Source organism: Panulirus ornatus, chromosome 35 (assembly GCF_036320965.1).
Source record: "Panulirus ornatus isolate Po-2019 chromosome 35, ASM3632096v1, whole genome shotgun sequence".
Classification (NCBI taxonomy): Eukaryota; Metazoa; Arthropoda; class Malacostraca; order Decapoda; family Palinuridae; genus Panulirus; species Panulirus ornatus.
The window spans coordinates 1,358,485-1,385,145 of record NC_092258.1 but is presented as its reverse complement, the minus strand read 5'-3'; the positions used below and the strand labels follow the sequence as shown (position 1 = coordinate 1,385,145).

The following is a 26,661-nucleotide window of genomic DNA, read 5'->3' as shown; positions in this document are numbered from 1 at the left end:
GATACTCTTTTTTGGTGTATTTGCATAAGTCTTGTTTTTACATTTGGAGTAGGGGTTTTCCTATGTTTCTGAGTTTTGATACCATGGAAGTTAGTTGCATTTGTTTGTTATGTATTTGATGAAATAATCAAGACATACTGTCAACCTTTTCATGATTTCGAAGATTATTTGTAAAGGGCTGATCCGGAGAAGTAATGGCATTTGAAAGGAAAGAGTGAAGATATAGATTTTGTAAAGCCATATAGAGTGAGAGAAGAAAATGTACTAAACTGTGTTATAGATATGGAGGGAGAAAGACTGGAAGAGGTGGCAGAATTTAAGTATTTGGGAGCTATCTTGGATAGGTTTGGTGATATGGAAGGAGAGATAAGGGAGAGAGCAGTACAAGATAGAAGAGTCATTGGGTCACATGATAGAATAATGAAGGATAGTGGTGTAAGCATGGAAGTGGAGTATTAAGGGACAGCATAGTCCTCCTGACCCTGACCTATGTAACCAATAAATGGACATGGATTGAGTCACAGAGGTCGAGAATCCAGGCTGTGGAAATTAATATTTGAGAGGAGGAAGTGGTATGAATAAATAGATTGAAGAAAGTAATGAGAGAGTGTATATAAGGTTTGATATGACGGAATGCAGAGTGAATGAATTGTGGAATGGAAGAGTGGGTGGAACTTAGTACTTTGAGGTGGTTTGGTAATGTGCAAAGAATGCAACATTGGGAGTTTACAAGGAGAATGCATGCTAGTACGATTAAAGGGGTTGGTGTGAGAGGAAGACCTCCTGTGACATGGAGAAATACTGTGGAAGAGCACTAGAGGGAGATAACTAGTGGAAGAATGTGTGGAATAGTGTATTCACAGGAGGCATGTAAGGAAGGATAAGTGGAAACTCTTTTGCCATGGGCACCCCCTTGATGGGAGTTTCCAGAGGGAATAGACGCTAGAGATATTAGATAGATAGATAGGCTGATAGCTCCATAAGATATAATGCCTGGGTTAGAAACAATCTCATTGATACTTGAATAGAAATTGTTCACTACTAATTTGTCTGTTTGTAGTCATCCATCCTGTCAATACAACTGGGAATCAGCCCTGGAATGCAAACTCTCAAAGACAGGAAAATATCCTTAATATATGATAATTTGCAAGTGGAATTGGGTTATCCAAGATGCATATATCACGAAGTCCATTCCTGTTAATTTTTAGTGGATGGAGGTTCATAAACAAGAGCATATGTAGATCCCCATTTGGTCCTTCCTGAGTAGGGTACTAAAGGCATATGCAGGTATTCCCAAATCACTCTTAATTGCACTCGTTTGATGAAAAGATCCCTTATGATTACAACTTATCAGAAGTATTTTCTGTTGATGTTGCACAATTGATAGAAAACTGTGGTTGAATTTATATATTTTTTTTCATTCTCTTTAGGAAAGATAAAAGGAGCAGTCACTTTCGTGTTGGGGATAGAGTAACTGCACGCTGGGCTGCTGATGGGAAACGCTACCAGGCCAGAGTTACAAAGATATTTGGAGATGGTAAGTGTTTCCCTTTCTGTACTGAAGTTAGCATGAAAGATTGTGAACCAGTTGCAAATTTCTTTACAAGAAATGCATGCGGAATTTTATCTTTTTTCAAGATGCATGAAGTGAATAGGATTTGGATGATATGAAGTAAGTGCTGACTGAAAAGATATTTTTATATTTTATTTTTTTTATTATACTTTGTCGCTGTCTCCCGCATTTGCGAGGTAGCGCAAGGAAACAGACGAAAGAAATGGCCCAACCCCCCCCATACACATGTATATACATACGTCCACACACGCAAATATACATACCTACACAGCCTTCCACGGTTTACCCCAGATGCTTCACATGCCCTGCTTCAATCCACCGACAGCACGTCAACCCCGGTATACCACATCGCTCCAACTCACTCTAGAGTTCTAAAAATATTGGTCTTTGAAAAGAATTGTTGTATTGTACTGTAAGGAGCAAGTTAATAGTTAGAGAAGTGCTTGTTACTCCAGCCTCTGAGGTGAGGGAAACTGATAGGGTGAAGAAGCTTCTGTTTTTGGCTCACAGGGGAAAGAAATCTTAAGAGAATAAAGACTTTTTGGACACACAACAGTAGCACAGATCCAGATGACCTCATGCCATGCCTAACTACCAGCATACATTTTGATGTGATTTGATGGTATAGAAAAGCCTTTTCTGTATGAGACCTTTCACCAAAGAATAAGAAAAATCATATATGACCTAATTATAAGTTTATGATTATGAATCATAAATACAAGAATCATTCATGGTTTATTTAGTCTGCAGTTTAGAAATTCCTCATGTATTCACCTATATTACGAGGAACCACATGGCTAAGAAGATTGACCAGTTCCTTCCCACTTTAGATGTTGATCATCCTTCCCTTCAGCTAATTCATCCAGGCTCATATGTCCAGGAGGAAAAAGCTTCTCAGAACCTAAAAAGCTTTGGAAAAATAAGTAATGAAGAACATTTAAAGAAAATGCAACTCTTTGATGACAATAGTAAATTGCAGCAAGATATATTTTTAAAACAGCTAAAAATTGTGTTTCATGGAAAAGAAATAGAATTGTTTTTATGCTTTAATTTCATGAACTTGATGTATCTAAAGTTAAGTAAGTAAAACAATAACTGCAAAGGGTACTGAGGAATGTGTCCAGCACTGTTTGTACTCACTGAGACTTGTTCCATTTTTCGTTAGGAATTCTTTGTTTTTCATAAGGAGGGCCTTTTAGCCACATTCTGAGTTAACATTGTTTCTTATATCAAAGAGCATGTGAATTTGATTAAAGTAACATTTCTTTGAACAACATAAACCCTGTTATAAGTGTTATGGAGATGAAATGTGAAGCTGTAATCTTTACCCATTAATCAGACTTTAAGTATATCTATATAGTCTGCTAAAATAGACTGCATGTAGATCTGCAATTTACGCTTTAATGTCAACATTCAAATTTCAGCTGATATATGGTGGTGGTGTGAGATGTCAGGCCTCTTTATACAAATGTTACACATGAATTCTTCAGTTATCCTTCAGCCATGGTGTGGGCAGAATGTAAAAGTAGAATGCTGAGTGTAGAGGACATCAATCAATAATTGTTTAATTGTAAAAATTTATTCGTTGAAAGAAAAAAAGAACTAAGTGCATTAGAACCCTACATTAATGAGGTGTTGACAATCAAGATTGTCAACATTATGCTGTGTAGTATTTAAACCTGGCTCAGCAGTGTGCTCCCACAGAAGTTTTTATTCTCTTATGTTTCACCTTAGGAAAGTTAAGGCCTATATCACTTGTTTTTCTTTGTTTTTTTATTTATATGATGTTCTTTTATTTCATGAGATTTTTTTTTTTTCCTTTTTCTTGGAAAACATCCATTTTTGAGGAAGCACATGAATTTCAAATGCCTGCTCAAGGGGTGAAGGAACTGATGCATCAAATTTGATTATTATGATATGGTTAAAGTAGGAACACATGCCCCAGAATTGATTCCCACAAGATATGTTTGCAAGTATGTCTTTGATCAATAGAATTCAAGAGAGGACAAAGTTGAAGATGGTAGATGTAGGAAGTTATATTATTTGAATATATATGATTTTAAGGGTAACTTGAATATTAACAATAGAAATGATCATATCCTGCTTTAGACATCATCAATGAGTGATCTTCCATTCAAAAAAGCAGTTTTGATACTTGATTGATTCTTTTCATTACTGAAGGCCCCTTTAAAATGAATACCTCCATTCTTTTCCCTATAATGTTTTACTACAATTCATTGATCAGAATCCTTATGATATTTGTAGGGTTGAAGCTTTATTTTGCTGCCTGTGCCAGCTATGTGTCTAATTATGGAATTGCATGTGAGCAGTTTCTTTGTTCCCATTAATATTCATTCATGTTTTTTGCCATGATTTTAGGGTTCACTAAGCCATTCTGTGCCTCATCTAACGAAGGACTAAAGCCTCAAGTGATAATTTGTACAGTTAGAAAACTGCTTTTCAGAAAAGATAATAGCATATTTTTTTTTTTTTGTCGCTGTCTCCCGCGTTTGCGAGGTAGCGCAAGGAAACAGACGAAAGAAATGGTCCAACCCACCCCCATACACATGCCTTGATTCAATCCAATGACAGCACGTCAACCCCGGTATACCACATCGCTCCAATTCACTCTATTCTTTGCCCTCCTTTCACCCTCCTGCATGTTCAGGCCCCGATCACACAAAATCTTTTTCACTCCATCTTTCCACCTCCAATTTGGTCTCCCTCTTCTCCTCGTTCCCGCCACCTCCGACACATATATCCTCTTGGTCAATCTTTCATCACTCTTTCTCTCCATGTGCCCAAACCATTTCAGAACACCCTCTTCTGCTCTCTCAACCACGCTCTTTTTATTTCCACGCATCTCTCTTACCGTTATGTTACTTACTCGATCAAACAACCTCACACCACACATTGTCCTCAAACATCTCATTTCCAGCACATCCATCCTCCTGTGCACAACTCTATCCATAGCCCACGCCTCGCAACCATACAACATTGTTGGAACCACTATTCCTTCAAACATACCCATTTTTGGTTTCCGAGATAATGTTCTCGCCTTCCACACATTCTTCAAGGCTCCCAGAATTTTCGCCCCCTCCCCCACCCTATGATCTACTTCCGCTTCCATGGTTCCATCCGCTGCCAGATCCACTCCCAGATATCTAAAACACTTTACTTCCTCCAGTTTTTCTCCATTCAAACTTACCTCCCAATTGACTTGACCCTCAACCCTACTGTACCTAATTACCTTGCTCTTATTCACATTTACTCTTAACTTTCTTCTTTCACACACTTTACCAAACTCAGTCACCAGTCACAAACTTATACCTCTGTAATTTGAGCACTCACTCTTATCCCCTTTGCCTTTGTACAATGGCACTATGCACGCATTCCGTCAATCCTCAGGCACCTCACCATGAGTCATACATACATTAGATAACCTTACCAACCAGTCAATAATACAGTCACCCCCTTTTTTAATAAATTCCACTGCAATACCATCCAAACCTGCTGCCTTGCCGGCTTTCATCTTCCGCAAAGCTTTTACTACCACTTCTCTGTTTACCAAATCATTTTCCCTAACCCTCTCACTTTGCACACCACCTCGACCAAAACACCCTATATCTACCACTCTATCATCAGACACATTCAACAAACCTTCAAAATACTCACTCCACCTCCTTCTCACATGCAAAGGTTAGTAATGTGGCAGTTGAGGGAATAATTGGTATACATGGGGTGTTCAGTGTTGTAAATGGAAATGGTGAAGAGCTTGTAGATTTATGTGCTGAAAAAGGACTGGTGATTGGGAATACCTGGTTTAAAAAGCGAGATATACATAAGTATACATATGTAAGTAGGAGAGATGGCCAGAGAGCGTTATTGGATTACGTGTTAATTGACAGGCGTGCGAAAGAGAGACTTTTGGATGTTAATGTGCTGAGAGGTGCAACTGGAGGGATGTCTGATCATTATCTTGTGGAGGCTAAGGTGAAGATTTGTATGGGTTTTCAGAAAAGAAGAGTGAATGTTGGGGTGAAGAGGGTGGTAAGAGTAAGTGAGCTTGGGAAGGAGACTTGTGTGAGGAAGTACCAGGAGAGACTGAGTACAGAATGGAAAAAGGTGAGAACAATGGAAGTAAGGGGAGTGGGGGAGGAATGGGATGTATTTAGGGAATCAGTGATGGATTGCACAAAAGATGCTTGTGGCATGAGAAGAGTGGGAGGTGGGTTGATTAGAAAGGGTAGTGAGTGGTGGGATGAAGAAGTAAGATTATTAGTGAAAGAGAAGAGAGAGGCATTTGGACGATTTTTGCAGGGAAAAAATGCAATTGAGTGGGAGATGTATAAAAGAAAGAGACAGGAGGTCAAGAGAAAGGTGCAAGAGGTGAAAAAGAGGGCAAATGAGAGTTGGGGTGAGAGAGTATCATTAAATTTTAGGGAGAATAAAAAGATGTTCTGGAAGGAGGTAAATAAAGTGCGTAAGACAAGGGAGCAAATGGGAACTTCAGTGAAGGGCGCAAATGGGGAGGTGATAACAAGTAGTGGTTATATATATATATATATATATATATATATATATATATATATATATATATATATATATATATATATATATATATCTTTCTCTTTCTTTCAAACTATTCACCATTTCCCGCATTAGCGAGGTAGCGTTAAGAACAGAGGACTGGGCCTTTGAGGGAATACCCTCACCTGGCCCAATTCTCTGTTCCTTCTTTTGGAAAATTAAAAAAAACGAGAGGGGAGGATTTCCAGCCCCCCGCTCCCTCCCCTTTTAGTCACCTTCTACGACACGCAGGGAATACGTGGGAAGTATTCTTAATCCCCTATCCCCAGGGATGATATATATATATATATATATATATATATATATATATATATATATATATATATATATATATATATATATATTTCATACTATTTGCCATTTCCCGCGTTAGCGAGGTAGCGTTAAGAACAGAGGACTGAGCCTTTGAGGGAATATCCTCACTTGGCCCCCTTCTCTGTTCCTTCTTTTGGAAAATTATAAACGAGAGGGGAGGATTTCCAGCCCCCCGCTCCCTTCCCTTTTAGTCGACTTCTACGACACGCAGGAAATACGTGAGAAGTATTCTTTCTCCCCTATCCATAGGGATAATATATATATATATATATATATCTTTCTTTTTCTTTCAAACTATTCGCCATTTCCCGCATTAGCGAGGTAGCGTTAAGAACAGAGGACTGGGCCTTTGAGGGAATACCCTCACCTGGCCCAATTCTCTGTTCCTTCTTTTGGAAAATTAAAAAAAACGAGAGGGGAGGATTTCCAGCCCCCCGCTCCCTCCCCTTTTAGTCGCCTTCTACGACACGCAGGGAATACGTGGGAAGTATTCTTTCTCCCCTATCCCCAGGGATAATATATATATATATATATATATATAGGTTTATATATATATATATATATATATATATGTAGGTTTGCGGCAGGGGTGTGTGATGTCTCCATGGTTGTTTAATTTGTTTATGGATGGGGTTGTAAGGGAGGTAAATGCAAGAGTCCTGGAAAGAGGGGCAAGTATGAAGTCTGTTGGGGATGAGAGAGCTTGGGAAGTGAGTCAGTTGTTGTTCGCTGATGATACAGCGCTGGTGGCTGATTCATGTGAGAAACTGCAGAAGCTGGTGACTGAGTTTGGTAAAGTGTGTGGAAGAAGAAAGTTGAGAGTAAATGTGAATAAGAGCAAGGTTATTAGGTACAGTAGGGGTGAGGGTCAAGTCAATTGGGAGGTGAGTTTGAATGGGGAAAAACTGGAGGAAGTGAAGTGTTTTAGATATCTGGGAGTGGATCTGTCAGCGGATGGAACCATGGAAGCGGAAGTGGATCATAGGGTGGGGGAGGGGGCGAAAATTTTGGGAGCCTTGAAAAATGTGTGGAAGTCGAGAACATTATCTCGGAAAGCAAAAATGGGTATGTTTGAGGGAATAGTGGTTCCAACAATGTTGTATGGTTGCGAGGCGTGGGCTATGGATAGAGATGTGCGCAGGAGGATGGATGTGCTGGAAATGAGATGTTTGAGGACAATGTGTGGTGTGAGGTGGTTTGATCGAGTAAGTAACGTAAGGGTAAGAGAGATGTGTGGAAATAAAAAGAGCGTGGTTGAGAGAGCAGAAGAGGGTGTTTTGAAATGGTTTGGGCACATGGAGAGAATGAGTGAGGAGAGATTGACCAAGAGGATATATGTGTCGGAGGTGGAGGGAACGAGGAGAAGAGGGAGACCAAATTGGAGGTGGAAAGATGGAGTGAAAAAGATTTTGTGTGATCGGGGCCTGAACATGCAGGAGGGTGAAAGGAGGGCAAGGAATAGAGTGAATTGGAGTCATGTGGTATACAGGGGTTGACGTGCTGTCAGTGGATTGAATCAAGGCATGTGAAGCGTCTGGGGTAAACCATGGAAAGCTGTGTAGGTATGTATATTTGCGTGTGTGGACGTGTGTATGTACATGTGTATGGGGGGGGGGGGGGGGTTGGGCCATTTCTTTCGTCTGTTTCCTTGCGCTACCTCGCAAACGCGGGAGACAGCGACAAAGTATAAAAAAAAAAAAAAAAAAAAAAAAAAAAAAAAAAAAATATATATATATATATATATATATATATATATATATATACATAAGCTCGGACCATAACTTGAGTAAAAAAATGAAGCAGTGCAGCAGCTAATCCTCAACTTTGGAAATTCATTGATAGTTTTAGAAATAAGATTATACTGCTGACAGTAAGAATTGATGGAAGAAATAGCATTACTCTGGTTTATATTTTTGAAGAAATGACAGAACATAACTTTTAGGTAACATTTAAAATATTTTCAGATCAATATGAGGTCCTGTTTTTTGATGGTGTGACAAAGGTTGTCCGCTCCGGAGCTCTTACAAAGGTTGAGCCAAAGGTACTGTGAATTTTATTTCCACAGTTACAACTTCATACAATTGTCATGCTGGACATGTCTCTTTCTGTATGTTTGTCTTTATGTTGTTTTATATGTTAATGGACATATATAATTTGCATCTCCTTTGTAGTTACCACTCACAGAATTCAGAAAATTTTATACTTCTGAGGGAGATAACTGGTGGCTATATGGAATTGATGCTGATCTATTAATATTTGATTTTAAAGAAATTTTGAATGAACTCATGCATCAGGAAAAATTTACTCTATGAATTACCTCAGTAACTCAGGTTGTATGTCTGAATGTTTTCTTTTATATATCATTAGGCAAGTGTTTTGGGAGCAGCTGAATGAGTGTGTTAGTGGTTTTGATGCACGAGACCGGGTTATAGTGATGGGTGATTTGAATGCAAAGGTGAGTAATGTGGCAGTTGAGGAAGTAATTGGTATACATGGGGTGTTCAGTGTTGTAAATGGAAATGGTGAAGAGCTTGTAGATTTATGTGCTGAAAAAGGACTGGTGATTGGGAATACCTGGTTTAAAAAGCGAGATATACATAAGTATACGTATGTAAGTAGGAGAAATGGCCAGAGAGCGTTATTGGAATACGTGTTAATTGACAGGCGCACGAAAGAGAGACTTTTGGATGTTAATGTGCTGAGAGGTGCAACTGGAGGGATGTCTGATCATTATCTTGTGGAGGCTAAGGTGAAGATTTGTATGGGTTTTCAGAAAAGAAGAGTGAATGTTGGGGTGAAGAGGGTGGTGAGAGTAAGTGAGCTTGGGAAGGAGACTTGTGTGAGGAAGTACCAGGAGAGACTGAGTACAGAATGGAAAAAGGTGAGAACAATGGAAGTAAGGGGAGTGGGGGAGGAATGGGATGTATTTAGGGAATCAGTGATGGATTGCGCAAAAGATGCTTGTGGCATGAGAAGAGTGGGAGGTGGGTTGATTAGAAAGGGTTGTGAGTGGTAGGATGAAGAAGTAAGATTATTAGTGAAAGAGAAGAGAGAGGCATTTGGACGATTTTTGCAGGGAAAAAATGCAATTGAGTGGGAGATGTATAAAAGAAAGAGACAGGAGGTCAAGAGAAAGGTGCAAGAGGTGAAAAAGAGGGCAAATGAGAGTTGGGGTGAGAGAGTATCATTAAATTTTAGGGAGAATAAAAAGATGTTCTGGAAGGAGGTAAATAAAGTGCGTAAGACAAGGGAGCAAATGGGAACTTCAGTGAAGGGCGCAAATGGGGAGGTGATAACAAGTAGTGGTGATGTGAGAAGGAGATGGAGTGAGTATTTTGAAGGTTTGTTGAATGTGTTTGATGATAGAGTGGCAGATATAGGGTGTTTTGGTCGAGGTGGTGTGCAAAGTGAGAGGGTTAGGGAAAATGATTTGGTAAACAGAGAAGAGGTAGTAAAAGCTTTGCGGAAGATGAAAGCCGGCAAGGCAGCAGGTTTGGATGGTATTGCAGTGGAATTTATTAAAAAAGGGGGTGACTGTATTGTTGACTGGTTGGTAAGGTTATTTAATGTATTTATGACTCATGGTGAGGTGCCTGAGGATTGGCAGAATGCGTGCATAGTGCCATTGTACAAAGGCAAAGGGGATAAGAGTGAGTGCTCAAATTACAGAGGTATAAGTTTGTTGAGTATTCCTGGCAAATTGTATGGGAGGGTATTATAGAGATGCTCTGTGGAAGGTATTAAGAATATATGGTGTGGGAGGCAAGTTGTTAGAAGCAGTGAAAAGTTTTTATCGAGGATGTAAGGCATGTGTATGTGTAGGAATAGAGGAAAGTGATTGGTTCTCAGTGAATGTAGGTTTGCGGCAGAGGTGTGTGATGTCTCCATGGTTGTTTAATTTGTTTATGGATGGGGTTGTTAGGGAGGTGAATGCAAGAGGTTTGGAAAGAGGGGCAAGTATGAAGTCTGTTGTGGATGAGAGAGCTTGGGAAGTGAGTCAGTTGTTGTTCACTGATGATACAGTGCTGGTGGCTGATTCATGTGAGAAACTGCAGAAGCTGGTGACTGAGTTTGGTAAAGTGTGTGAAAGAAGAAAGTTAAGAGTAAATGTGAATAAGAGCAAGGTTATTAGGTACAGTAGGGTTGAGGGTCAAGTCAATTGGGAGGTAAGTTTGAATGGAGATAAACTGGAGGAAGTAAAGTGTTTTAGATATCTGGGTGTGGATCTGGCAGCAGATGGAACCATGGAAGTAGAAGTGAATCATAGGGTGGGGAGGGGGCGAAAATCCTGGGAGCCTTGAAGAATGTGTGGAAGTCGAGAACATTATCTCGGAAAGCAAAAATGGGTATGTTTGAAGGAATAGTGGTTCCAACAATGTTGTATGGTTGCGAGGCGTGGGCTATGGATAGAGTTGTGCACAGGAGGGTGGATGTGCTGGAAATGAGATGTTTGAGGACAATGTGTGGTGTGAGGTGTTTTGATCGAGTAAGTAATGTAAGGGTAAGAGAGATGTGTGGAAATAAAAAGAGCGTGGTTGAGAGAGCAGAAGAGGGTGTTTTGAAATGGTTTGGGCACATGGAGAAAATGAGTGAGGAAAGATTGACCAAGAGGATATATGTGTTGGAGGTGGAGGGAACGAGGAGAAGTGGGAGACCAAATTGGAGGTGGAAAGATGGAATGATAAAGATTTTGAGTGATCGGGGCCTGAACATGCAGGGGTGAAAGGCGGGCAAGGAATAGAGTGAATTGGATCGATGTGGTATACCGAGGTTGACGTGCTGTCAGTGGATTGAATCAGGGCATGTGTGTATCAGGGCATGGATGTAGGTAAGCAAGTATGAATATGTACATGTGTATATATGTACATGGCTTTGTATCTTTAGTAAAAGCCTTATAGATGTAACCTCAGAAATATGTTTAACAGTCTCCTCGAGGATTAAATGAGGTAGATGGAGGTCTGGATGATTCCAGTAGCAGTAGCAGCCCTTGCAAGCATTTAGGACCAGATGATGAGGAACTGATGCTACTGTCACCTGCTGCTACCACTGCTAGTTCCACAGATTCAAGATCATCAAGTCCAGAACCAGATCAACACTGTGTTGATACCATTAAGGGTGTGTGATACTTACCTTTGTAGATATGCTGGAGCACATGTTATCGAGTGCTTGTTTGGTTCTTCTTCATTATGTGTTAGACTAATGGTAAGAAATTGAGTAAGGGATATGTGAGGAGTCTGCACAGAGAAGCATTTGTTTCTTTCTTATTTTCAGATGTGATATTTTAGGTTTCCAGCACACAGATAGGTAAAAAAGGGCAATTGATATCATTAACCTGAGAAGCAATGTGAAGTTTAGTTGGGGGGAGAGACATATGGTTCAAATGGAGAGAACCTGGAGAGAGTGTAGGGTTTTAGACACCTAGGAATGGACATGGCAGCAGATGTATCTAAGGAGTTGAAGTGAATCATACAGTGGACAAGGGGACAATAGTCCTGGGTGCATTGAGAAATGTGTGGAAAGAGATATCAGTGTCTTTGAGGGCCATGAATATGCTTGATAATCCCAATCTGCATGTGTGAATTTGAGTAACAGACCCTGATTAAAAATGTATGAAAGAGGGTGGCTATGAGGAGGGAAAGTAATAAGATCATAAAAGAGAGGTGTGTTAGTAAGCTAAGTATGACTGAGATAGCTATATGGGGTATGTTGTAATGGTTTCAAGACATGGAGGGGATTAGTGAAGAGAAACTGACAGTATATGTATCTAAAGAATATCCATCAATCCAAACAGCATTGGCATGTTGTAATAGACTACTTGCAATTGGCTCTCTTACTATTAGATGAATTAATTTTCTCCAAATTTCATTGTTCATTTTATAATCTTTTACCCAACTGCTTTTACGTGAAAAGTATGTATCATATTTGTCATTTAGGTTATTGAGATCAGTGTTATCTAATATTGGTTCAAAGACTTTAAGTTTCCGTTCTGCAGACTACCAAGATCATGTGCTTGAGCTCATTTCAGTCAAAGGCTATATAATGATTCAGAATATGGGTTTTGGGTCTTTAAATGCTGTCCTTAAAAGCTATATTTTCCCAGCTCTTGAAATGAAAATTCCTTAAGCATTGCTGAAAGACATCAAGTGTGCATAAAATCTTGTATCACCTCATAATCTTGAAACCTTTGAGATTTCAACACTTACAAAGAAATTGATGGCGTTGTCATCATTATATTTCGTAGGTCATATACCCATTTAATGGATTAAATTATCTGTTCTCTGCTGTAACTATTGTATCTTGGTCCTCTGTTGGATTAAAAGAAGGGTTTTATCTCAAAAGAAGACTCATTTTGAACTTAATTGAGTACTAATCAAGGACATCTCATTGACGCTATATATGTATATATATATATTTGTTTATGGATGGGGTTGTTAGGGAGGTGAATGCAAGAGTTTTGGAAAGAGGGGCAAGTATGAAGTCTGTTGGGGATGAGAGAGCTTGGGAAGTGAGTCAGTTGTTGTTCGCTGATGATATAGCGCTGGTGGCTGATTCATGTGAGAAACTGCAGAAGCTGGTGACTGAGTTTGGTAAAGTGTGTGAAAGAAGAAAGTTAAGAGTAAATGTGAATAAGAGCAAGGTTATTAGGTACAGTAGGGTTGAGGGTCAAGTCAATTGGGAGGTGAGTTTGAATGGAGAAAAACTGGAGGAAGTGAAGTGTTTTAGATATCTGGGAGTGGATCTGGCAGCGGATGGAACCATGGAAGCGGAAGTGGATCATAGGGTGGGGGAGGGGGCGAAAATTCTGGGAGCCTTGAAGAATGTGTGGAAGTCGAGAACATTATCTCGGAAAGCAAAAATGGGTATGTTTGAAGGAATAGTGGTTCCAACAATGTTATATGGTTGTGAGGCGTGGGCTATGGATAGAGTTGTGCACAAGAGGATGGATGTGCTGGAAATGAGATGTTTGAGGACATTGTGTGGTGTGAGGTGGTTTGATCGAGTAAGTAACGTAAGGGTAAGAGAGATGTGTGGAAATAAAAAGAGCATGGTTGAGAGAGCAGAGGAGGGTATTTTGAAATGGTTCGGGCACATGGAGAGAATGAGTGAGGAAAGATTGACCAAGAGAATATATGTGTCGGAGGTGGAGGGAACGAGGAGAAGAGGGAGACCAAATTGGAGGTGGAAAGATGGAGTGAAAAAGATTTTGTGTGATCGGGGCCTGAACATGCAGGAGGGTGAAAGGAGGGCAAGGAATAGAGTGAATTGGAGCGATGTGGTATACCGGGGTTGACGTGCTGTCAGTGGATTGAATCAAGGCATGTGAAGCGTCTGGGGTAAACCATGGAAAGCTGTGTAGGTATGTATATGTGCGTGTGTGGACGTGTATGTATATACATGTGTATGGGGGTGGGTTGGGCCATTTCTTTCGTCTGTTTCCTTGGGCTACCTCGCAAACGCGGGAGACAGCGGCAAAAAAAAAAAATAATAATATGTATATATATACACACACACAGACATATACATATATACACATGTACATAATTCATACTGTCTGCCCTTATTCATTCCCATCACTACCCTGCCACACATGAAATAACAATGCCCTACCCCTGCATGTGTGCAAGGTAGTGGTAGGAAAAGTCAACAAAGGCCACATTCGTTCACACTCAGTTTCTAGCTGTCATGTATAATGCACCGAAACCACAGCTCCCTTTCCACATCCAGGCCCCTCAGAACTTTCCATGGTTTACCCCAGACGCTTCACATGCCCTAGTTCAATCCATTGACAGCACGTCGACCCCGGTATACCACATCATTCCAATTCCCTCTATTCCTTGCACACATTTCACCCTCCTGCATGTTCAGGCCCCAATTATTCAGCATCTTTTTCACTCCATCTTTCCACCTCCAATTTGGTCTCTCACTTCTGGTTCCCTCCACCTCTGACACATATATCCTCTTGGTCATTCTTTCCTCACTCATTCTCTCCATGTGACCAAACCATTTCAAAACACCCTCTTCTGCTCTCTCAACCAAACTCTTTTTATTACCACACATTTCTCTTACCCTTTCATTACTTACTCGATCAAACCACCTCACACCACATATTGTCCTCAAACATCTCATTTCCAGCACATCCACCTTCATCCGCACAACTCTATCTATAGCCCACGCCTCGCAACCACATAACATTGTTGGAGCTGCTATTCCTTCAAACGTACCCATTTTTGCTTTCCGAGATAATGTTCTCACCTTCCACACATTTTTCAATGCTCCCAGAACTTTCGCCCCCTCCCCCACCCTGTGACTCACTTCAGCTTCCATGGTTCCATCTGCTGCCAAATCCACTCCCAGATATCTAAAACACTTCACTTCCTCCAGTTTTTCTCCATTCAAACTTACCTCCCACTTGACTTGTCCCTCAACCATACTAAACCTAATTACCTTGCTCTTATTCACATTCACTCTCAGCTTTTTTCTTTCACACACTTTACCAATTTCAGTCACCAGCTTCTGCAGTTTCTCACCTGAATCATCCACCAGCACTGTATCATCAGCGAACAACAACTGACTCACTTCCCAAGCTCTCTCATCCGCAACAAACTGCATACTTGCCCCTCTCTCCAAAAGTCTTGCATTCACCTCCCTAACAACCCCATCCATAAACTAAGTAATCAACCATGGAGACATCACACACCCCTGCCGCAAACTGACATTCACTGAAAACCAATTACTTTCCTCTCTTCCTACTCAAACACATGCCTTACATCCTCGATAAAAACTTTTCACTGCTTCTAACAACTTGCCTCCCGCACCATATATTCTTAATACCTTCCACAGAGCATCTCTATCAACTCAATTATATGCCTTCTCTAGATCCATAAATGCTACATACAAATCCATTTGCTTTTCTAAGTATTTCTCACATACATTCTTCAAAGCTGCTACACCACAGAAGTGTATCCAATCTGCTGCTTAGCTAAACCAGGGCCAATGCCTTCTGATGGTAACCATGAGATAGATGGTTCCATGTCATGGCAAATATTTCACTGTGACAGACTTTTGTTTATGTAGTGTGTTGTTGGCTAACCATCTGCAAATAGTTGTTATTGGTAATAATTGAGGCCACCATGCTGTATTGTAGGGCAGATTTCTGAATAATCATATAGCCTGATAAAACTGAATGGGAAGCCCTAGAGCAGCTGTATCCATGGTATGATCTGACTAAGATTGAAATAAGGATTTTCCAGAATTAAAACTCATTTTCTCAGGCACAGATAATTATGACATTTCAGCTGAGGAACTCCTAGAGATAGAGACAACAACTCCAATTAAGAAAAGTATATTTGATGTAGAAATAATTGACCAGAAGAGAAAACCAAAGAGAAAAGCTGCCGTTGAAGAGCTCTTCCAGTCACTGAAAAAGAAGCGCAAATATGAGGTAAGGAATAGTTGAAGTGTTTTATGTTAGGATTTGCCTTTTCTGAAACTGAAAGCCTTTACTTTGTGTATCGGTGAGTTAGGCATATTGGTATTTAAGAATAATGATTCTATACTTTTATCATGTATAGTGCTATTGTACAAAGGCAAAGGGGATAAAGGTGAATGTTCGTATTACAGAGATATAAGCTTGTTGAGTATTCCTGGGAAATTGTATGGAGGGTATTGATTAAGAGGGTGGAGGCATGTACATAGCATCAGATTGGGGAAGAGCAGTGTGGTTTCAGAAGTAGTAGAAGATGTGTGGATCAGGTGTTTGCTTTGAAGAATGTATGTGAGAAATACGTAGAAAAACGAATGGATTTGTATGTAGCATTTATGGATCTGGAGAAGGCATGTGATAGAGGTGATAGAGATGCTCTGTGGAAGGTATTAAGAGTATATGGTGTACAAATAAGTTGCCAGAAGCAGTGAAGAGTTGTTATCAAGGATGTAAGGCATATGTACGAGTAGGAAGAGAGGAAAGTGATTGGTTCCCAGTGAATGTCAGTTTGCAGCAGGGATGCATGATGTCTCCATGGTTGTTTAATTTGTTTATGGATGGGGTTGTTAGGGAGGTGAATGCAAGAGTTTTGGAGAGAGGGGCAAGTATGCAGTTTGTTGTGGATGAGAAGGCTTTGGAAGAGTCAGTTGTTGTTCGCTGATGATACAGCGCTGATGGCTGATTCAGGTGAGAAACTGCAGAAGCCAGTGACTGAGTTTGGTAAAGTGTGTGAAAGAAGAAAGCTGAGAGTAAATGTGAATAAGAGCAATGTTATTAGGTTCAGTATGGTTGAGGGACAAGTCAATTGGGAGGTAAGTTTGAATGGAGAAAAACTAGAGGAAGTGAAGTGTTTTAGACATCTGGGAGTGGATTTGGCAGCAGATGGAACCATGGAAGCAGAAGTGAGTCACAGGGTGGGGAAGGGGGCGAAGGTTCTGGGAGCATTGAAGGATATGTGGAAGGCAGGAATGTTATCTCAGAGAACAAAAATGGGTATGTTTGAAGGAATAGTGGTTCCAACAATGTTATATGGTTGCAAGGCATGAGCTATAGATAGGGTTGTGCGGATGAGGGTGGATGTGATGGAAATGAGATGTTTGAGGACAATATGTGGTGTGAGGCAGTTTGATCGAGTAAGTAATGAAACGGTAAGAGAGATTTGTGGTAATAAAAAAGAGTGTAGTTGGGAGAGTAGAAGAGGATGTTTTGAAATGGTTTGGTCACATGGAGAGAATGAGTGAAGAAAGTTTGACAAAGAGGATATATGTGTCAGAGGTGGAGGGAATGAGGAGAAGTGGGAGACCAAATTGAAGGTGGAAGGATGGAGTGAAAAAGAATTTGAGCGATCGGGGCCTGAACATACAGGAGGGTTAAAGGTGTACAAGGAATAGAGTGAATTGGAATGATGTGATATACCAGGGTTGACGTGCTGTCAGTGGAATGAACCAGGGCATGCGAAGCGTCTGGAGTAAACCATGGAAAGTTTTGTGGGGCCTGGATGTGGAAAGGGAGCTGTGGTTTCAGTGCATTACATATGACAGCTAGAGACTGAGTGTGAACGAATGTGGCCATTGTTGTTTTATCCTGTGTATGTATATTTATGTATACTTTGAAATGTATTGGTGTGTATATGTGCGTGTGTAGGCGTTTATGTATATACATGTGTATGTGGGTGGGTTGGGCCATTCTAACATGTTTCCTTGCGCTACCTTGCTAATGCAGGAGAGAGCGACAAAATATGATAAAATAGATGAACATTATAATATCCCTGGGGATAAGGGAGAAAGAATACTTCCCACATATTCCCTACGTGTCATAGAAGGTGATTAAAAGGGGAGGAAGCAGGGGCCTGGAAATCCTCCCCTCTCGTTTTTAATCTTCCAAAAGAAGGAACAGAGAAGGGGGCTAAGTGAGGATATTCCCTCAAAGGCTCAGTCCTCCATTCTTAACGCTACCTCGCTAACATGGGAAATGGCGAATAGTATGAAAAAAATTATCTTTTTTTTTTTTCATACTATTCGCCATTTCCTGCATTAGCGAGGTAGCTGATATATATCTATAAATATATCTATGTATTTGAGTGGATGGGCCATTCTTTGTCCGTTTCCTGGCGCTACCTTGATGACGCAGGAAGAGGCAATCAAGTATTCATTTATTTATTATGATTAATAGATTCCATTTCATTATTGACTTTCTTTAGCCTCATTGGATTTTTTTAAACTTTAATTCATGCTTTGCATTATGCAAACTTCTTTTAAATTGTAATTTTTGTCTGTTGATTTCTTTTTGCATACTTAATGCCATTTTACAGTTTGCGAGGTGGCATCAAGAATAGATGAAGAATGGCTTTATTTGTTCACATCCAGTCTCAAACTGTCAAGTATAATCTTTATAATCAAATATGGTCTGTTTAATTCTGAAAGGAACCCTTATCTGGTCATTGATTTTTTGTATCCCCTGTAAATGATATTGTGTCATTATAGTGGCAGTTATCACCGTTAGTTTGAGCTTTCTTTTATTTTATCCAGTTTCATGGAAAGAAAGAAGATACTCCAACATCCCCCAAATGCCCACAATCTTCTCGCACCATATCGTCATCCCCAAGATATCAACATTCAACTCGTTCTATTCATACCAGAAAAACATCAGTCTCTAAAAAAAAAAGTAGAGACTCGTTATGTGGGACTGAGGAAGAAGGACCATTACTAAAGCAAACTGAGGGTCCAGCCTCCTCTGAGACACCTGAAAGTGGGGCTTGTGATAGTCCCATGCCAATGCAGTGTAAGCTATTATCCATAGTTTAGTTATTGAAGATGGAATAAGTATAGTATTAAACCATTGACTACAGCAGAATCATTGTGTACCCCAGTGTGGCACTTTTCAGTGAATATGAAAACAATATGTTTTTGCCTTTTGAATCAACAGATCTTTTTTGTTGTGAAAAAAATTATATGTTTATGTGTCAGAATAATGAAACTTTACTTTCATGAATTCCAAGTGAATAAATGTTCAGACTGTGATTCTTCCAAACATATGATGTTCCTCTCTTTACATCATAATGTATGCACATTTAACAGTTAGTTATGTTATGATTTACCATTTTCAAATGATATGTGTTTCGTCATTTATATACATTTGTTATAATTAAAATTTTCTATTTTCGAATGATATGTGTTTCATCATTTATATACATATGTATACATTATTCATATAAATCAAACTGCTTTATTTATTGGAATTTTTACAAATTATTAATGTGTATTTCCCTCCTCAGTCATTTACGTAATGGATGTTTTAGACTGTAGATTTTCATATTGCAGATCCTGTATGAGAGGTTTAGCAAGGACAAGTGTTCTTAAGTTCTAGAATCAGGAGAAATATAAACTGAATGAATTTATTTGATGATTAGGTTTAATGAATTTTCAGTGTCACTGCTTTTGATATTAGACAGAATTGTTAACTTTTCTCAATCCATGTTTTTCAGCCTCTAACCATGTGACTGTTGAGCTAGAAGATGGCTGGAAGAAGTGTTGCACCCGCCGCACTCATGGGACAACTGCGGGCAAGTGGGACATGTTTTATATTGCGTAAGTCTTGAATACATCTTGCAGAACCTTTTCCGTGTAATTTACTGGGGTAGCATCAAAACTTTAATGAATTTTTTATTTCACTAAAATTTTTCAGGATAGATGTAATGAATTAGTCTGTCCACATGAATGGGACCTAAATGAGACCATTGATAGCCATAATTTTCTTGCCACAAGTAAATAAAAGTAGACAAAGGAGCTTTTGAAAGGATTACGTGAAAAGCAGATTGAAGGACAACATAAAGAATATGGACTTAAAGCAGTAAACCTTGATGATGAACAGAACTGTGTGATCTTAAACTTTGGAGCTTCAAACATTCAGCTGGGGATCACCGTAGAGCCATTATCAACTGATATATATATCTTGCTACAAAGAGAACTTGCCTAAAAAGCAAAGGAAGAACACAAAGAGAACTTGCCTAAAAAGCAAAGGAAGAACACATCCTTGTTGTCTCAAGGAAACAAAATGAAAATGTGCTTGTGGCCAGACTAACCTATATGAGAAATCTTTGAGATCTTGCACGAGAGATGATGACAAGAAAGTTAGGAGAACTTCTATAATCATTCATAAGTTGTACAGGAATATCACAAGTTGGGCTGCATTTAAGTTGAACATATAACGTGTGTTCATCGTTTCTTCTTCTTGGAGGCATGTCGTGGTGCAGACTGTCCCGAAGAAAGGATGCTGTTCTTCTCATGCAACTAATCTCCAAAGCTTTCACTTTTTCAGTCCCCATAGTCTTTGAACTTTTCATAGCCCTCACTTTCTCATTTTCTGATTTAAGATCACCAAGATAGCTTTTGTGGTGCAAAATCTTTTGGTGATATCTCAGATCCTCATCTTTCAGGATTTTAATTAATCTTTGTTGCCATAAAAATCTACATAGCATTTGACAGTGTGTGGTATAAGGCATTGCTTTCAAAATTTCCCTCCTTCGTTGGCTTGTTGCTCCCAGTTTTACAATTCATTGTTTTTTTTGTAGCCTTTCCATATGTGATAATCATTGAAAGAGCAACCTCTCCCTTTTATCTTGTCAATGGTGTTGTCCTTCATGATTTTGTCCTATTGCCTATTCACTTTCTGTTCATTTTAAATTATTTTCTTTCTTCAGCCTCTAACTCTGTTCCCTCTAGTGCCGATGATGGCACTCTACATGTTTCAACTCTACCACTCCTCCCCTTCCTACTTTCTGACTCATCTCTCATTCTTTTCCTTACGCTGAGCATATTTCCTCTCTTTATTCAGATTTTTGTAGCATTTCAATAACAGGAAGGCAATAACCTGGCTAGATAACGCTTTACTAAGGGCTATTTCTATCTATGTCTCTTTCTAAATATCTCTCATTTCCTTCTATTAGATTTTAAAGCACTTTACAGCACTGGACCCATACTTCAGATGACAGGCTGTTGCTTTCCATAGTTTCTGTATAAAAACTAACTTTTATGAGGATTGACTTATGCTGCCCACTCCTTTCCTCAGAATTTGAAGCTGTGGGATTCTCTTCCTTTCTTATCTTTCCCTCTTCCAATAGCCTTTTTTTAGAGTCTGGTCTGCAAACATCTACGAGCTCGAATTAATTTCTTCAATATTTTCTTTATATTCATCAGTTTTCCTTCATCTAATATGAAAAATTCAGTTAGTTTGAAATTTGATTACTCATATGAGTGTTTTGCCTCTTGAGCAAATGTAGAGTGATTGTATTACAGCCCTAAGAGCTCACAGTTGGCAGAGTACACCAAGGGAAGGGAAGGGTTGTTTACATCCAATCACCTTAGATGATTTACTTAAGAATCTTTTCGTTGATTTTGATTATGACCTCTTAATGTTTTGAGGTTCCTGCCCACTTGTCGAAATCTGGAAAGTACAAGCCAGTTAGTTAAGATTTACACATGGGAAAGATCTGTTCCCTGACCATATTGCAGTATATTTCTTCCATGGTATTGATATACAGTTATCCAAGTTCTTATGACATTCTGTTTAAATCCATATTTATAAAACTCATAAGCTTATGTATAAGATTATTAATGCACTTTGTATTTTATTTTCTTTAATAGATTTTACCCTCTTTTTTTATAATGCATATTTATCATATTTGTTCAGGCCTGAGGGGAAGAAGATTCGCTGTAAAAATGATCTCATTCGATACTATGAAGAGACAGGACTTCCTCCTGAGACAGAAAAGTTTGATTTTTCTGTTAAGAATATGAAAGGTAGGCCATTTATATAGATGTTGGCCTTGTTGATTTTCTGTTTGCAAACTCTAGATCAGTCTTAGAATTACACTAATTATGAAAAACTGTTTAGTATATTCATAATTCAAATCTCTGACACTGAAATATGTTGAGGTTTATGCTGTAGCCTTATTTATTTTGTTTATTGTACTTAATCACTGTTTCCTACATCAGCGATGTAGCGCCAGGAAACAGACAAAGAATGAGCCATCCACTCATATACCCACATATATATATTTATTATTTATTATGCTTAATCACTGTCTCCTGCGTTTGTGAAGTAGCACAAAGAAACAGACGAGGAATAACCCAACCCACCCACATACACATGTATATAGATAAATGCCCACACATGCACATATACATACATATACAAAGACATATACATATATACACATGTACATATCCATACTTGTTGCCTTCATCCATTCCCGACACCAGCACGCCACACACGAAATAGCACACACACACACACACACACACCCAGCGAGGCAGCACCAGGAACAGTCAGAAAAGCCCACATTCATTCACACTCAGTCTCTAGCTGTTATGTGTAATGCACCGAAACCACAGTTCCCTTTCCACATCCAGGCCCCACAGACCTTTCCATGGTTTACCCCAGACGCTTCACATACCCTGGTTCAATCCATTGACAGCACGTCCATCCTAGTATACCACATTGCTCCAATTCACTCTATCCTTGCACGCCTTTCACCCTCCTGTATGTTCAGGCCCCGATCGCTCAAAATCTTTTTCACTCCATCCTTCCACCTCCAGTTTGGTCTCCCACTTCTCCTTCTTCCCTCCACCTGTGACACATTTGTCAATATTTCCTCACTCATTCTCTGCATATGTCCAAACCATTTCAACATACCCTCTTCTCCTCTCTCAACCACACTCTTTTTATGTCCACACATCTCTCTTACCCTTTCATTACTTACTCAACCAAACCCCCTCACACCACATATTGTTCTCAATCATTTCATTTCCAACACATCCACCCTACTCCGTACAACCCTATCTATAGCCCATGCTTCACAACCATATAACATTGTTGGAACTGCTATTCCTTCAAATATACCCATTTTTGTTCTCCAAGATAACATTCTCTCCTTTCACAATCTGTATGCCTCAGATGGATGAAAAATACTTTTAGCCCTTGATCCACCTTTTTAGATAGGAATGGAGTTAATTATAATGTAGACAGAAAGAGTGTTTAGTTCTCTTCAGGTATGCACCAGCACATCAAACAACTTCACAACTGATATGGTTAATTCAGTCAATTTTTGTTTGTAACATCCACCATTTGATGGTTTTTTTGATGAATAGAAAACATATGTGGGAGTTACTTCAAGTCATTCACTTAAGATGTTTGAATTAATTCTGGTCATAATATGTTCCATAAATCCCATCATTTTTGCAATAAAGTGCTTAGGTCGAAAATATACCAGAGGTTTGGTGGCAATTTCTGTTGACGTAAGAATACTCCACATTGCTTACAATAGCACAGCCAGCAAGTGTCAAATTATCTCATTGTGTAAATTCTATCTGTCAATATCTCTTGACACCTGTTCCCACCTCAAGGGGGTGGCCATGAATGGGTTAATACTGTTGATCGTGACATTTGCCTTTAGTGGTCTTTTTTCTATTATCTTTTCAGAATAAGAGATAAATGAAATATTCCTGATGTATTGACCCTTAACCAGGATGAAGTTATAGTCAGATTGATGACTGGTGGTTAGTTACATTTTTCCTGTGGAAAGATTAGAGGTAATTGTTTTTGCATGATAATAATCTCCTCCCATCAACAAAGTGCCATTAGGATTTAGATGATGGACTTCCATGCCCATTTTAACTGCAGAAAATAGCTTACCTAACCTAATATCACACATTTTGATGAGAAGCACTGTTGGGTGTTCTTTGCATGCCTTTGCAATCTCTATTCCTCTGGAATTCCTCTCCTATGGATAGCCAAAACAGAAAAGTTTCTTGTCTACCCTACCTGAACACATTTCCTAAGCATGTTCCATCCCTCTCACACCTGGGTCCTCTCCCCAATATTTTCCATTGTCTTCCCTTCCAGGATGCTGGATATTTTCCCCTGTATATATTTGTGAGGCTGTCTGTCATCAAGCATCCTCACCACTCATCTAAACTACTTAAAGGTGTTTCATTAAACTACAATGTAACAACATTCCATGCCTTTCTCTTGTCAGATATTCACTTTAAGACACTCCATCTTTTTAAATTTCTCTTTTCTCTCCATAAGCAGTATCAAATTATCTGCAAATAAGCCAATTCTCAATGACCATATCATACTGTCCAACTTTTCACCTCTGTACCAGCATACATCAAAGCAATACAGATTTTCTCCTTGTCACAACAATTTTTTTTTCTTTATCAAAATCCTGTCACTTTGTATAATGTTTTCAGATGTCATTGAGGCTCATTTACAAGAAACAGACTTCAGAGAGGCTCACAAGGCTCAGACATCAGTTAAGGACCAAAAGGAACCATCAAAAGATGTGGGTCCTGGTGAGGTATGAGCTGAGACAAGTTATTTTTTATTCAAGAGATTTGATTTTATTCTTTGACAAATGAGTGCTCAGACAACATTAGCTTCTCTTAATATCATTCATGGGCTTATGATCTATTACTAATAATCTTATAAACATTACCACCACAGTTTCACTGGTAAATAGTTCAACAAACATGGAGCTAAGAACAGTAGCAACACCTCAAAGAGGGCTGACTACATAAAGTCTGGCATGACCATTTAGATGATAACTTTATGCAGTAAGCACTTACTCAACTTTACCCTTCCTACACTCAGGAGGTCATGACCAAGTGATGAATCCAAATGACGATACCTAATATTGAGTGTAAAACAGAGTTTTAACCCCCATTAAGCAACTGCTTTCTTAGGTATTTGTAAGGCTCTGACTATGATTGAGCAATAACCTTTCATCCTTCAAATCTACATTTTTTATTGCAAAAGGGATTTTTTTTAAGAACAGAAATGTTAAGTATAGGTAGCTTGTGCATCTTCACTCTGTCTTTCATTGTTATTACCTTGGATAATTTCATCCCAGATGATGAATATAGAGATGGCTTATATGTATGGTATTCATTTTAGATTAAAGAAGAGAAGATTGACCCAGATGATAAAGTTAGCATCTTGGAAACAGCAGAGAACAGCAAAGCCTCTGCTGTAAAAAAGACCGAAGTGAAGAAACCAGAGATTAAACGAACTGAGGTCAAGCTGAGTGACTCCCCAAGAATGAAAATAGAGATTCCCATAATACCAAAATCGGAGAATATAGGTACGTTATCATCATCACTACTGAGCTCTACAGCCAGCCCTTGGTCTCCCACTATGTCCTCAGCACTACCCCGATCCTTCTCTGCTTCAGCAGCTGCCCAATCAGGTATTCATTTTATATTTTGTTGTTTTTTTATTTATTTTATTTTTAGTAACGCAGTTGGCAGAACTATTCCTTTGACCTAAACATCCATCTGTCCATTGTTTGATGTTTAAAAGCTTTTCACTTTTCAGAAGCCATTTGCTGTGTTATATGAAACATGATATGGATGCACAGTTGACTGGTTCCACTAAATAGCTCATGAGATCTTTACCCACATTTTTATCAGTTTTTGCATTTTTTTTTTTTTTTTTATAAAGAAAGCAGCTATCTGAGTTCTTGATCATCATTGGTGTCTTGTTTTTCCCTCAATACCATTCAAGTTTTTTGTGCATGACTCAAATTGCTGCAAGACATGCCCTTTTGTGCTTCCTGGTGAATTGTGGTGAACTCTAGATAGCAGGCCTTACAGTTTTGTTATGTCACCTGTTTAGCATGGTACTTAAGGAATGCTTTGTCATTGTCATCATTTTACTAGTCCGTCCATCTTTCTGTCCATCATCCATCCATTCATCCAACATCAGGAGTTACACTATGACATGCAAATTAACCTTGATCATGATATCAAATGTCTTAACCAGATAATCATGAAACTGTACCTAGTTGTTTCCAAGCTTTTGAAAAAGTGAATGGCATAAGATCCATGAATCTGGTTAGATTTTTGTCAGAATTATACCTCATATGCCATGGAAAGGTCTGTAGGGCCTGGGTATGGATAGGAAGCTGTGGTTTTGGTGCATTGCACATGACAGCTAGAGAATGTTTCCCGTGTCTGTGAGGTTGTGCCAGGAAACAGAGGAAAAATGGCTCATCCACTCTTATACACATATATATACATAAATGCTCATATAGGCACATGTACATACATGTACATTTCAATGTTTATTTATTTATTTATTTTGCTTTGTCGCTGTCTCCCGCGTTAGCAAGGTAGCGCAAGGAAACAGACGAAAGAATGGCCCAACCCACCCACATACACATGTATATACATACACGTCCACACACAGCACATATACATACCTATACATCTTAACATATACATATATATACACACACAGACATATACATATGTACACATGTACATAATTCATGCTGTCTGCCCTTATTCATTCCCGTCGCCACCCCACCACATAATAAAATACTTTGTTGCTATATATATATATTTTCTTTTTCTTTCAAACTATTCGCCATTTCCCGCATTAGCGAGGTAGCGTTAAGAACAGAGAACTGGGCCTTTAAGGGAATATCCTCACCTGGCCCCCTTCTCTGTTCCTTCTTTTGAAAAATTGAAAAAAAACAAAAAAACAATAATACTGTCCAATATTTATATTTATTTATTTTGCTTTGTCGCTGTCTCCCGCGTTTGCGAGGTAGCGCAAGGAAACAGACGAAAGAAATGGACCAACCCACCCCCCTACACATGTATATACATACACGTCCACACACGCAAATATACAT

At 39.1% G+C, this 26,661-nt stretch overlaps 1 protein-coding gene across 5 annotated transcripts in view; it reads left to right on the top strand.

Moving 5' to 3' along the window:
* LOC139760063 (uncharacterized) overlaps positions 1-26,661 on the top strand; it is a 67,277-nt gene that overhangs the window by 8,640 nt on the left and 31,976 nt on the right. For 3 of the 5 annotated variants that reach the window (XM_071682844.1, XM_071682843.1, XM_071682842.1), the window contains exons 4-12: positions 1,431-1,537; positions 8,443-8,519; positions 11,404-11,593; positions 15,775-15,920; positions 18,491-18,743; positions 19,447-19,549; positions 21,651-21,760; positions 24,215-24,321; positions 24,918-25,209. In XM_071682844.1, the coding sequence (XP_071538945.1) occupies positions 1,431-1,537; positions 8,443-8,519; positions 11,404-11,593; positions 15,775-15,920; positions 18,491-18,743; positions 19,447-19,549; positions 21,651-21,760; positions 24,215-24,321; positions 24,918-25,209 (1,385 nt within the window). Of the gene's footprint in view, positions 1-1,430; positions 1,538-8,442; positions 8,520-11,403; positions 11,594-15,750; positions 15,921-18,490; positions 18,744-19,446; positions 19,550-21,650; positions 21,761-24,214; positions 24,322-24,917; positions 25,210-26,661 lie in introns of all 5 variants that reach the window. The other 2 variants (XM_071682841.1, XM_071682839.1) reach the window with 1 other exon arrangement.